Source organism: Copadichromis virginalis, linkage group LG1 (assembly GCF_057382275.1).
Source record: "Copadichromis virginalis isolate Kocher_CV1m ecotype Utaka linkage group LG1, C_Virginalis_male_GT1.1, whole genome shotgun sequence".
Classification (NCBI taxonomy): domain Eukaryota; kingdom Metazoa; phylum Chordata; class Actinopteri; order Cichliformes; family Cichlidae; genus Copadichromis; species Copadichromis virginalis.
In genome coordinates, this window is record NC_140618.1 from 4,499,077 (window position 1) to 4,514,033 (window position 14,957).

The 14,957-nt window shown below is 38.0% G+C and overlaps 1 protein-coding gene across 1 annotated transcript in view; it reads right to left on the reverse strand.

Moving 5' to 3' along the window:
- LOC146718174 (neural-cadherin) overlaps positions 1-14,957 on the reverse strand; it is a 333,699-nt gene that overhangs the window by 173,384 nt on the left and 145,358 nt on the right. The window contains exons 16-18 of the mRNA XM_085431334.1: positions 11,904-12,047; positions 1,221-1,341; positions 978-1,140 (exon numbers count right to left, since the gene is read on the reverse strand). Coding sequence (XP_085287460.1) covers positions 978-1,140; positions 1,221-1,341; positions 11,904-12,047 — 428 coding nt within the window. The remainder of the gene's footprint in view (positions 1-977; positions 1,141-1,220; positions 1,342-11,903; positions 12,048-14,957) is intronic.

Here is a 14,957-nt window from a genome sequence, read left to right on the forward strand (position 1 = left end):
CAGCTGTTAAATGTTATTAAATTAAAAATACTGCTTAATATTAGCTACAGGCGCTGGTTAAAAAATGTCTCCGGTTGCTTCTTTGAAGAGAACCTGTTATGATCAGTATCAGCTGCATATTTTTATGCTTGGGCTATACCAGAGTAACTCTGTATAATTCATTGTTTAAAATAACCCTCACTTATTCACCCCCTTAAGTTCACCCTGCGTCTAAAACAAGCTGCTTTGGCTCATTTCTCTTTAAGCCAACTTTCTACTGATTGACATGGTTGGTGGGGCTTCGGTGTAACAATCAAAGCTCGTATGAATATATCTTCGCTCTGTGATATCATGCAGATCCACAAACAATAACTAAATAAAGAAAGAAAGAAAACTTAGTTTAGAGCAGCCAGAGCTCAAAGCAAATTGACTAGATAGATATGAGCTCATAGGAAGGTAACAGCAACTCGCAACAACTAATTTTATCAACCAGAATATGCAGAAGTGCATGCAGCAGAAGACACCGGGAGCCACTCCTGTAAGCTAAGAACAGGAAACTGAGGCTCACCAGAATTGGACAACAGAAACCTGAAAAGCTATAGCCTGATCCGATGAGTCAGTTTTCACATGGATCCATCCTGTCTTGTATGAGTGGCTCAGGCTGGTGCTGTGATGTTGTGGGGAATATTATCTTGGGTCTCTTAGTACCAACACAGCATTGTTTAAACAACCTTTGTGACATTATTTGCTGCATAGCCTCTACTCTTTTTTTTGAGAAGCGTGAGAGGTTTAAGGGAGAGTTCACCTCAAACTTAAATACCGTCTTCTCTGTTGGCCTGTAGTGCTATTTATTTTCATGTTTGTAGCTCAAAGTGGCAAATAAATAAACTGACAAAACTCAGCAGCAATGCATCAGTGAACATATTTATGTAGAATATAGTTTATTCCTTCTCTTACTAGTCATATGAAGAAACAATACTAGTAAGCTTGGACTGTACCTGCAACACAAACACTGGAGAACCATCCAGCTCCTCTGTTACGCTGCCGTAGTACTCGTTAACAGTAAACACCGGAGCCTCGTCATTCTTGTTGACCACGTTTACTGTCACAGTCGTGTAATCTTCCCACTTCCCATCTGAAGCCAGAAGATGAAGCTTGTACCTGAACACAAGTTTCAACTTTGTCAGGGATGGACAATCGTTCAGCAAGCTTGGAGGATTCTTCTCTGAGTGTGTTCCTACCGTTTGTTCTGTTCGTAGTCCAGAGGCTGGGCTATAAAGATAGTGCCCACCTCTGGTTCCACATCAAACACCCCTCCTGTGTTTCCTGATGTGATCTGGTACCGCAGCTTAGCGTTTCCACCTGCAAACCAGTGTAAGGATGAAGACAAATTAACAGTGACAGTAGAAATAAACCAAAGTATAGTATGTCAATCTTTTTGGAGCTGTAGAGCGGAAAAGTTATGGAGTTTAGTTTTTGTATTTGTAAAAAGAAAGAGCTTTGGTGAAGGCTTGATCCCCCACGGGCTAGCAGTACCCATTTCACTCAGTACTGCTGGTTTCTGCTAGACCCAAGATCTGTCTCAGTTAACAGGGACAGACAGCAGCCTGCTTTAGCTGACAGAACAGAATTCAGATATTAAGTCTTAGATCTGAAAAGGAGCCAGCGTCCGTCCTTACAGAGGTGATTGCCATTGCCTAACATGTAAGAATTTCATCCACGTGACAAGAAATCTCTTGAAAAGTAAAAATCAGATATTTTAGAGCCATTCACAGAAAAGAAAAAGGCTTTACGTTACCTCTGACTCTAACAATTTGATCACAAAATCAATTATGACCTTTACCAACAATACAAATAGATATGTGCCAATTATTTCTACCAATCCTTCCAAACTACACAGAAATTCACCCATTTTTAAAAAGAGAAATTTATGCATACTGTTTATTCTTCAAACTGAAGACTTTAAATCAAATACTTGTTCTTCTTTATGGGATATTTAAAAAATACACTTGTTCACTAAAAATAATTAAAAAGTGCAGCATGCAAATGTACTACCAATTATTCCTGGATGGATCCCAGATACTTGATCACAAAACATCAATTATCAATCAGAAGATTATAGCAATCCAGCCTTTTAAGCTATTAAATCTGACAACAGTGGGATTTAAATTGCTTTTAAGGGCGTTAACATTGTTACAAAGCCAGAAAACTGCAAAAAATACCAATAAATACAATCCATCTCCTAATTGTTGTTGTTAATGTTATCTATTAGCTTTCTATGCCGGGTGCAGTCTTTGGTAGAAGTAGTGTGTATTGCTTGTGAGCATGGATGGGAACAAACTGCACAAGACATCAAAGTAAGTGTTAGGACTTGGGTGCTCGCCTCTGTCAGTGCGCCCCAGGGTGGCTGTGGCTACATGTAGCTGCCACCACCAGTGTGTGAATGTGTGTGTGAATGGGTGGATGACTGGTTGTGTAAAGCACTATACAAATACAGGCCATTTACCATTTACAGCCCATTCAAGTAACATTGCACTGAAAGCTGTTTAGTGGTTTTGTATAAATGCCGAATTGTGGATATTTTCTTAATATCATAACTCTCAAGGAAATGACACTAAGCTCTCTTTTCAACTGAAGATGAATGATTTCCATGATACCGATGGTTTTGGAAAAGTTGTGTCCTAAAGAACACCTATTGTGCAGCCAAGAATAAAACCTTTCACCGTTAGCAGACTTACTGAAGTCAAAGTAAACTTATTGTCAGAGGAATGTGAACAGAATTCAGACGGTGGTGTTTACATTAACAAAGACGCATGTGGGAATTCATATAAAGGTAGCAAAATACAACAAAAGTGAGTGCACCCAGTTCAAGATCGCATAAAATGCCATTTATCAATATGTAAAGTACTTTTTTATGTGTCTTTTAAACAGAGTTCTAACTGTGCTCACAGGTCGTAGACACATGAGACAATAATTAGAAAACCTGTATAGACAGAAACCCTACAAATTTGCATTGTAAAAATTACCTCTAAACTTCAGAATTTTCTCAGTTTTAACCCTATGGACCTACATTATGTTTCCACACTGGAAAGAACTGACACAATCTGAGCAAAATGTTTGCGGCAGCAATCACGAGGTCCGGAAAGAGCTGTAGTACCACTAATCAAAAGTGATTTCCTCCAAATAAATAACGTTATGGGCAGTCTGCTACTTGTTCAATCATTTAAAAAAACAATACATAAAACAATAACTTCAGACTTACCAGGTCAACGAGTGCAAATAAGAGTTCGTATTGACCACAAACATGGCTTGTACAATTCAGAGTACAACCCACATTCAATCAGGCTCTAATCTATGAACGATCTCACTGTCAATTTAGAATCAAACATTGACCTAACATGAATGTTTCTGGCAGCTTGCAGAGTTTAAATGACACTGCGTAATATCTTAATAGTCCGAGAAATAAACCCTCTCTAGTGCTTTGATGTAATACTTCAATACTAAATATTGCCAAAGAAAATGAAAAGAAGCCTGATGAATATCAGGAGCACATTCTTTGGTCAGATTACACCAGTGGTTCTCAAAGAGTTTGACCAGAGTTTTGACAGGTGGGGCGCAAATCACCTGGCAGAAAAGTCATGCGGAACTAATGTTTAACATCAGAATCACTTTTACGGCGGAATAAAGACATTTGCGTCAGTTATGTTAATAATATGTGGATCTGCTGCAACAGATAGCTGCAGAGTGTACTGAAAGGTGCGAATCTGTTGTCCGAGGTCGTGCCAAAGTAGGTATCCACGACAGAATTTGTTTCCCCTTCGTCGGGAGCACGCACTGGGCTGTCCAAATCACGGACAAACAGTATCCCACATTCCTGATCTTTAGTTCACAAACACCTCTGATAATGACTAACTACTCCTGATATTTTGGAGGTTTTAGCTCTGTACAGTTACAGAAGAATACAAATAATTATCAGTCAAAATGTCCTTGGTTTATTGAAACAATCCCGTCTGATAATACGTGAGAACAATCAATGTACCATGTTCTGTTGTAACCCCCAAACTGAACGGTAATGTAACAACACAATTTTTCACCACAACGGTTTATTACTCCCACGTCTAGTATGTTGTAACGGAGGCAGAGTCAGATGGATCCGCTCTCCCTGCACAGTGAATGCTCCTGATGCAAAGGAAACAAATTTTGACTGGGACACCTACTTTGGCACGCCGGTGAGGCGTTATTGGGGACGCTGCTCAGGTGCATCCACCTCCCCCGCTTCCGCGCCGCAGACCACGCCCCACCACAGCTCTGCTGTCAAAAACAGGCTCACTGCAGCCACTAAGAGTGATTAGTATTAAACCCTCACTAAATTATATATTTTTAATCTCTGTTAACAAATTTCTGGATGTCTTTTTTCCTTTTTTTAACAAGACTAAGACTGAACTTTATTTCCCATGTTTGGCAATGTTCATATTCTATTTAATGTGTTGCTTTTTTGAAGAAATGGTGCAGTCTGATGAAGCAGTCTAGTGACAAAAGTTACAAATAGTTGTCTGAAAGGAAAGTTGTTTGTTTAAAACAAAAAGTACTGAAGGATTGATTGTGAATGAGTTTATGATCTAAATAAAGCTGCAGCTAGGCCTTTCTGTCATTGTTTTGTTTAGATGGGGCGTGAAAATATTTCTTCCTGCCATGTGGGGAACGATGTAAAGAGTTTGAGAACCACTGGATTACACCGAGATACATTTGTTGTGTTGGGGTCCAGATTTTGGCCTAAACCTGGCCAGGAGAACCTGCTGACTGCAAAGTCCAGATAGCAATGCACAGAGGTTGTAGCATTACTAGGCTGCATTTCATGAATACAAAATAGTGGATCGCTGTGTGTGTGTCCTAGAATATTGTGTAACAGGATTAATTTCTAGTATTCAGAAACCAGCAAGATAAGTGCATGATGGTAATTCATAACACACTGCCAGTATCACATGAGGGTTTCTAAAGAGTTCCCCCTCATGAGGAAGAAACACTCCCATGATGAAATCTCGTAAACAGATTTAGGTCTCTATGACAATCACAGCATCTGGACCACACAAAAAACAAACAAAAACAAAAAACACACAAACACAGTGTCTGTCCTGACAGTCTGCAAAAAGCTTTACACTGTTAAATTGATAATTATAGAAACTTACTTAAAAACATCTCAAAATTCAGGAAACCAGGGAGTATTCCACATGTAACACAGGAGGGCCTTAACTAGAGTTTTAACCAAAGGGATGTCTATGCAGGCAGCATTTTGCCCATCGCACATCACTTTGTAGCTGATAGCTTGTTGTTAGCAGATGTGTCAGGCTCGGGTTGCCTTGGTAACCCTCTAATGTAATGACCATCTTGTCATATGTCTATCAGCCATACTCTTCTCTGTCACTGTTTGCTTTTAAGTTAAGAAAAGTGTACAAGGGGTTATTTCACCAGTCGCCACTAAGTGTTTTGGACTTTCTTTGGTTATTTACCACGTCGCTGATAATCTTATGTGAATATAAGATACAAAAGAAATTAGTTTATATCTTTATTTGCGGTGAAATATCTCAGTCCTCTTTGTGGATGTTCCATTTTTTACTTGTGTTTTCAGGGGTTTCACTGATTTATGGAGAGTTGTTTTGCTGTTCCTTAGAGGCATTTTTTCTTCTCTCTGATGCTCTTTTACTTTCTTCATAAGGGAATTCTCCAAATTGCCCCGTTGGTGTTCTATTGGATTCAAATCAGGTAAAATGGCCTGACACTCGTCTTTGTGTTTTTTTGTGTGCTCCAAGTATTTCTCACTTTGTGGGAGCGTAAATCATTTTACTAGGTTAAATTATGAATAAGTTTCTTCCTAATAGGGGACAAAAACAAATCCATCTCATTTAAATGATTAAATCAAGGTTAATATGTGTTTTAAGGTTTAGGCTTGGATCAGGGAATAAGCAGTTAAGGTTAAGATAAGTCCAGAAAACATCCTCTGGAGTCACAGATTTGTGCGTCTGTCTCTCCTCGATTTGTGTTTTGTTGTCTGCATATTACAGTTTAAGTGAAATACAGCACCTAGGGAGATGGGAGTTTTAAAATTGGCACAGCTGGGAAAAACATTCATTTTCTCTCCATTTGTTTGTTTGTTTTAACCGCTGTATCACTCCCTCTGCTGTGTTTTTTCCCCCTTTAGGTCTCAGCGGTTTTCCAAATACTTAAGCAATTCAGACAAACTAAAAAAACAGAGAATGCGAGTGAACCGAAAGGATGCAATTACGTATATCCCCTAATGTCTCATTTAAAATGAAAACAGACAGACGGTACAAAACGATCTGGATTAGAGCATTCTCCTCTCCTCTTCCTTGACTTTCATCTCATTAATAAGCTGTGAATCCCATCTCGTCTTCAGAGGGTTCTCCTTTCCCTTTCATATTAACATTAGGGTGGTAGATGCAACAGCGATTGAGATGCAGACCTTGGCTTTATCCGTAATTGCATTTAGGGGAACGTTTGTTGATCAGCTTCTAATAGATTTTATTAAAAATGCTTTGCATTGATTAAATGAGGTAGAGAAAGAATTTTGGAAATAAGAACAAAAAGATTTTAGACTTGGAGCGCCGACGTATTCAGAATTCAACAAAAATAATATGTCGCTGTTAAAAACATTATTTCATTTTCATACAATTTTCCACAGCAGATTAAAAGTGCAGTACATATGTTTGTTAAAATCTTTTTAGTTGCATATATAATACTACAAGTTATGTTAAGCAGTCCTGTTTAAACTTAACCATTTATGGTATAAATAACCCTACAATTGAAAGCAAAGTGTTCACAGTCACTTAAACATTAAATTACTCAAAATGTTATCATCTTATTATAATTCATTCACTTAATTTGTTAATTAAGGAAGTAAAAACAAAGAAGATCATGTAGAAATGTAGCTTTTCATTGTGTTGTACATAAGACTCCTATTTTATTTTTATCTTTTTGTTTTAGTGTACACTGAGGGCCATGGGAGCATTGCAATTTCAAATTCCTGTGTATGACTGTACATATGGTCTTTGACAATACAGCTGACTTTGACTTTTGACCTATTGGCAGTTCAAATGAATGCCTTTTTACAGTTTTTCACTGTCTAATACCATAGACTACCATAACTACTTCTATTTTTATTTTTATTGTTATGTAATCTTATGCTAGACAAATACAATAATCAAAACATAAAGTCAAATTTAAAGTATTTTCCATTTTGGGATTTGTTTTGAGATTTTTTAAATTGATATTTGATCTAACAAACTTTTCAAGTCATTGTAATGTAGACAAAATAGTATCAAAGTAAATATTCAATTATGCTGTATTGAACATTCAGCGACACGAGTCACCAGTTAAACAGCACTCAGCTTTCATGGAGAGAGAAAAACATCACCTTTGATGAAACTAGTGTTGGGGGTAAGTAACTGCTGGGGAGGTTCTCCTTAAACTACACCTTTTGATTCTCTTTGCTTTTGCACTGCAAACAGAAACTCTGCAGCTGGTAATGAAACGCCACCTTTTGTCATTCACCTTTATTTCTCTCTAATCCTGTTTCCTCCTCCTCTTCATTTCCCCAAGAATGGTAAGTGCTCTTGTTAACATGGCCAGTGTTTCAGTCAAGTTTAACACTATTTAATGGAAGTTGCTGCTGCTGCAGTCAAGTATTTGACCAGCCATCGTACACTGTATTACTTCCTCTTAGTCTGGGAAAGTACCTAAAAACTGCAATTACTAAAAGAGGCCTTAAAAACAGTTTAGGGACTATGATGTTTCAAGTTCTTGCAGTGGAGTTGGAAAAGGGGGTACTACTGCCAGTGGGCTTGTGTCACTAAGAACTTTTGTAGCTATTATTTCTTTTTGATTTGCTATTTAGTGAAATTAAACATTCTTAAAGATGTCAGACAATCAAAGGAGTCATTAACTAGAGTGTGCGCTAGAGGTTCAAAATTGCCATTTGAAACTATGCAAACATTTTACATCTTCAAACTGCACTTGTCTCTAGTGGTTTCAGCAATTATTTTACATGGACTGTTAATGACTGTGGCTAACTACTATATATTAGCTGTGTGATATGAACAGGCATCGTTCTGTCCTCATTACTGGCAGCAGTGTAGAAATCACTTCAACAATCTCCTTCCTTCCTTCTTTTCCTCCTTCATTAACTTAACATTCTGCATTCCTCACAAGGAAAGAAGAAAAATCAAGCATGCACACACATTACAGCTCCCTGTGGTGGTAACTTTATTCTGAACTCCAGCAGTCTGTTGCTCTGTGTGTGTGTGTGTGTGTGTGTGTGTGTGTGTGTGTGTGTGTGTGTGTGTGTGCATATTAAGGCAAGCACTGATGAGCAGAAATTTAAAATTACTTCTCTAAGGCTTATTTTTACCGTTTTGGAAAAGAAAAAATTATTTAATGATAAATAAATCTAAATAGTGAATAGCTTTGGTTTTTAAAAAGGATTGTGAGCGACTTGCTTACAGGTTTAATTCACTGGACGTTTTATCGGCAAAAACACTACCACTGGTAAATACACGAACACCATTTCTGCGCTGAGTGAAACTGAAGTGGTCTGAATCATGACGGAAGCCCAAAGAGTCAGCCCCCCTTTTTAATGCAGCCCTGACAGTTAATTTTCCTCTCTTGTCTGTAACACAGGCACTGCTTCCGATTCCTGGGCGATCCCTAACTGGCACGTAATATGTTCCAGATGTGCACAATTTTTTTTAAAAAAGCCTAGAAGTGAAAAGTGGAGCCTGTTAGTGTAGGCAGAAACATTTTATCAATTCAATTTGAATTACAGGTGCAATTATAAACGACAGTTAAGGCAGAAGACTGGCTACAACATCTGGATTGCGGTGAAAAAAAAATCACTGCACGCAAGTTCAGTTGCAGCAGTTGTGTTTCCTGTTTGAGTCAACAGTGGCAGATTGCTGGAAGCTTGCTGACAAATGAGCAGTGATCAGACTAACACAAATAAAACTGCAGGAAATGTGAGTCAATGTGTGGGTGTGGCTTGTAAGTGTAAAGCTCTTTGTTGAATAACACTAGAAATAAATCTGTGCAAATTCCAGGCCAAATGAAACCAGACGCAGGTAAGTTTATATACTATATTCATTATATTCATAAACACCTCTTTCTACATTATCTTTTGAAGGTTTCCTTTCTAATTTTTGGAATCTTCTTTGTCATTCAATAGATCTTAAAAAGGAAGAAAGTTAAATTTATTATATAGCTGCTACAAGCTATAAAGAGCTTCTAGCATCTGTGTTTCTATTTCTTTTTCTCAGACGGATGATATTTTTCTGCCTTTCAAAAAGTTCAAAACAACTATTTTTTGTTTAAAAGTAACATGAACAGGGGCATATTTGTAAATCCGGTTTTAAAGTTTTATTACAGAAAACAGATATCAAAACTGAATACACTGAGTTATAAAATAGGGCTTTATGCAAGTTACATGAGACGTATTTTTAAAAGTACTATGCTCTTCTTGGTTTAACCGGTCACACTGTAGCAAGTCAGCCAGCTTGCTTTTATTGTCTTGTTGGTTATGTTATATCCATGTTTCTAATGTATTTACTAAGTTTAGTCACTTATTAATACATTAGTAAAAACTGAATTAAATAAAGTGTAAAGAACTGAAACCCTACATATGGACACAAAAGAAAAGTCAATGTTAATCTCATCATATGGAAATAAATCAATACAATTGGCCTGTGGTGGCTGAAAATCCATGTTGGTTGCAAAAACTGCATTTATTACTCTAATGAGGACCTATTATACACAGCTCTCTCTGTTCTTCAGGACATAATAAAAATAATCTACTTCTTTGCAGGTCTGAAAATTAGGTAAATACAACTTCAGAGGAACAGCACAACCCTATCATATTGGGGCAGCTGTAGTTTGGGAAGCAGAGCAAGTTATCTACTAAAGGGAAGGTTGTTGGATTCGATCGTTGCCCGTTCCGGTCTGCATGCCAAAGTACACATAATGCACAGTACCATGTTTGCAGTCACAGCATATCAGCATAAACATCTCACACCAACAAGAACATCAAGAACAGCGGTCGAGGGGTGATGATTTGGGTTTGTGTTGCAGCCAGAGACCTGGGCACCTTGCAGTCATTGAGTTGAGCATGAACTCATCTGTATACCAAAGTCTTCTAGAGTCAAATGTTAGGCCACCTGGCCGACAGCTGAAGCTTGGCCCGAGTTGGCTCATGCCATGGGCCAATAATCCCAAAAACCAGCAAATCCTAACTGGATGGCTGAAAAAGTAATGAATCAAGGTGCTGCAAAGGCCCAGTCCAGACATCAACCCGACTGAAATGCTGTGGTGACACAGAAGATGATTACTTCTAAGTCATTGCTACTAAAAGTGTTTCGAACAAGCTGTTATATCAAGAGATGTACTCAGTTTTTCACACACTACTTCTGCATTTGGGCTTAGTTTTTATTAATTCAATTCAGTTTTATTTATATAGCACCAAAGTGCATCAAAGTACTTTATACTGTATGGTACGGACCCTACAATAATACAGAGAAAATCCAAATAATTGGACAACACATGGAGCAAACACATGGAGAGAGACAGACCAGGGAAGACTAGATCATTTCTATTTCCCCCCCGATATGAAACCTGAAGTGAAAGCAGTTGTACTACTACTTTTTACCATGACTACAGTTTACTTCAGAACTAAGGAGTTGTGATATGTAAACCTATTCTAGTCCAAGAATCCAGGAATAAAAATATGGAGCTAGAAATGAACATTAGGTCCCCTTTGACCTTATGATGATGAACATGTATCAGTTTTCAACTTTTCATGTTCAAAAGTCAAATGAAACAGTGTTAAATAAATATAGAGGGAATCTTTCCGGTATTACATACAAGCTCTTTTTATTAATTTTTTAAACTCCAGTTCAGTTTCTTTATCTCAAAGGCATTAATTCACTCTGCTTTGATAGCCAAAAAAGAGCTACTGTTTCCCACACGCCTCTCTCTGCCCAAGTAAGTCCAAACGTGACTCGTAGACTCTCTTTCAGCTCGGTTTCAGTCACCCACCACTGTAAATAGCTTTGGCTGCTTATGGTGAGCATTTAATATTTTATTTTATTTACAGTCTGTAGATTTTGTTCCTTGCTGTCGCTACCACTTCAGGAAACATGCATTAAATATTAGCTGTTAGAGATGTGTGTTCTTCCTGAGTGCAATTATGGTCTTGTCTTTTCTGTCATGAGCTGACATTTGCCTCTGGCCATGACAGCTGAGTTTCTTGGCGTGTTCCCCCACAAAGATAAATTTTTTCATTTTGGGACTTTGGAAAGCTCTTATATCCTAACATGGCTCCATAATTAGTGGTTTTAATTAGGGAAGTTCAGTGAAAGGATGAACCAGTCTTTAAGATGTCTGGAATTAAAAGTACCTGGTACATCAACTCAGGACCACCTTCTCAAATGAAAACAGTGTTTATTTTAGAATAAAACCCATTTGCCACTGATGACTTTTAAAAAATGACAACATTAATAGCAGGAATTTAAAGGCTGTAGTAAGAATAAGAATCCTTGACTACAGTAAAGATGGTTTTTTTTTTTAAACCATTGAAAGGTTTTATTAAAAGAGTTCAGTTTTCTGTTTCAACCTCTCGTATTGCAGTTTTTTTTAATTACATGTTTTACACTGCAAACCTTTCCTCAAAGTAATAGGGAGTTAGACAAAAGCAGTGAAGGGTGAAAGTTTTTCTTTGGTGAAGGGAAAGCAAAACACTTCAGCAATGAGCTGGAGAAAATGTGCTCAATATTGAACATACAGTGCCATCGCCATCATCACTCCTACATATCCCAAAATTCCGAAATGCACAAGTACATACAGAATCCTTTATCCGTGCCACCCACCTTCGTCCCCGTCGTTGGCGCTGACTGTGAGAATGGCAAAGCCCACATCAGCGTCCTCATCCACATCGACCTCATAGGAGGCCTGTGCAAACTCCGGCTTGTTATCGTTGACGTCGCTAATAAAAATGCGTACGTATGCTGTGTCTGGAAAAAAAAGTAAGACAGAGACACTATTATTAAGATGAGGCTGTTCTTATTCCATCACCTTTTTAAAAGGAAACTATCATTTGCAGTGATGCAGATAAAAAGGTAGACTTTTCTTCATGCATTCACAATATATATAATTGTTGTCTTTCCGGTGCTTTTATATCTGCCATCTGTCTCCACATTTTCACTCTGTGTTACTGGTAAATTCAGCTGGTTCTGCTTCTTTACAGCATGCAACCACAGGCTGAAGCAGAGTATGAAGCACCCTGGGGGGATCAGTGTAACGCTCAGCAGTTGAGCAACCCAACACACCATATTTCCTTTGATATCTGTATCAAAACGAGCATAATTTGCAATACAGCTTTAAGATGAGATAAAATATTTAAACCAGGGTGGAAGAATTGGTATACAGTTCGCGGCACAAGTAGCAAGCTAATGCAGCCCTTGGAGCTATAACAAAGCAAGTCACAGATGCCAGAGCTTTTCAAGTGTCGGAGTCTGTCGGAGAGAAAAAGGTAAGAAGAGGCGAAACATGAATACAGGAAGTGGAAAAGCAGATGTAGCAGTCATCCCCTTATCCTCCCTCTCATCTGTTAATGATGCCCACTCATCCATGTTTTCACACTTTCGTGCCATGCATGTGTTAAAACTATGAACCCAAATCCACCCCAACACGAGTTGCGAGTAGCAGCTTTGTGCCTCTGAAAACAGTGTTAATCAGAATTATCCTTTCTGACTAATTGACTGTCTGTTGTCTCTAGTTTGCAACATCTCTTGGTGTTGCAAAGCAATTTATGTGTGCTGGGATGATGTTGCTACCCGATATGCTGACCTTGCTTACCTGAAATGCTAAAAGTCTTCACTGGTATAAAAGTGATAAAACTCTTTTACAAAACATAACATTACATAGCATCCCACTTGTTAGCCAATGACAGCTGGACAGACTCCAGACCAGCAGAGACCCTGAGTGGAAGAAGACGGATGGATGGATGGATGATGTACTACTACACCAAAGCCACAATTTAGAGGGGGAAGCAATATAAGCTCCTTTTTCTATCTTATATAAAGCTTATTCCGAACATCCACCAATATAATCATTCAAAGCTGCTTTTTGCTCTAAGCCATAGATTGTACTTGTGACTATGGCTGAATTTCTCTGAGGACCAGAGGAAGCACTGTAATTCCTTGTAATTCCAGTTGAGATGAGTTACACTGAGTCCACATTAAGGCTTGTTAATGCTCTTGTCTTTTCAGCAGTCATAAATTGACTTTTTTGACTACTGAATGTATAAAAATGCATATTCTACTTGAGCACTCAAAGAACTTTATACAACTTGCCTCTTTCACCCATTCATTTAAGCTCTTTTTTTTTTTTTACCTATGCTCTACCTAAGTGCTTTCTATCCAATACGCACACTCTGATGGCTGCATCAGACAGCAAACTGGAGTTCAGTGTCTCACCCAAGAATACTTTGGCATGCAGACTGGAACAGCCAGGGACTGAACTGCCAAAGGACAGGATAAGCAATGTATGGGCCTGAAACTCAAAGCTACCTGTTCCCTAAAACATAGCCTGCTTTTAATCTAATTGAGATCTAAAATTATGAAATGAACATCATGCTGTCTTCAGTTGCACTTAAAACTCATAATAAAGGCAATAAAATCATCAGTAAAATGTTTACTGAGGTCAGAGATCAAGTTAGCTAAAGGCACTTCCACACTTTTCTAGATCCTGACTATAAGACCTTTTTCCTTCCCAAAATATGATTGTACAAGAGCCTACACTATTTATTTATTTATTTATTTATTCGGGACCAAATACTTTTCTCAAGTCTATATTTTCTGTGAGAATGAACCTTTATCCGTTAAATAATGTCCAATATGATCACTAATGTGACACTTTTCATTTAAACCAGGTGTGTCCAACTCCAGGCCTCAAGGGCCGGTGTCCTGCAGGTTTTAGATATCACCCTGGGTCAACACACCTGAAGCAAATGATTAGTTTCAGGCCTCTGGAGAACTTCAAGACATGTTGAGAAGGTAATTTAGCCATTTATAATTTTGTGTTGGATTAAGGACACATCTAAAACCTGCAGGACACCGGCCCTCAAGGCCTGGAGTGGGACACCCCTGGTTTAAACCATCTTTGCTACTGAGAAATGTATCTTTCATTTTGCATATGTCTATCCAAATAAAAATCTGCCTTGCTGGCAGTTACAAGTAAAGCGTTACTGTAATCCAAAGCGTGGATGTACTTACATTAATTTAAGTTTTAGACCATAAAAAGTGACCAAAACATTAGCATCCGCTGTACAGCCTGCATGGGAAGAAAACTTCTTTCTACAGTGAAAATGTAAACTTCAAATCCGAGCAAGTACAGAGCACGCTGCCACGGGAATGTGAAATTCACAGAGAAACCCCCGGATCCCCCCACTGACAGACCGCTGCTGCACTCGGCAAAGCTCCACCTGCCCCACTCCTGCTAAACAAGTGAAAATAAATTTAAGAGCAACAGGACTTAGTGCCGCTGAGTCTTTGATTTTATTTATTTTTTGCTGTGTTTTACTTGCATCTATTTGAAAGAGTGTAAACACGAAACATTATTTTATTTTATATGCTGAAATATGCAGAAAATAGGATTAAAAGTTATAGAATTTCTTCAAGTCAAAGACTGTTGCATATGATGCAATTTTTGCTTAATGCAATGTGAAAAAAATAAAAGATTAAAACTCATAAAACAATTTCTAAAAAGAGGCTTTCCATTTGATTCAATTTTATATGATGAAAAAATAGAATTGAGCTGAAAGGTCTGTTGCTTTATTACGCATTCAGGTTGTGTATAATGATTTTAAAAAGTAACTAAGTAACTAATTGCTTTTGAAAATAAGTAATCAGTAAAGTAACAGG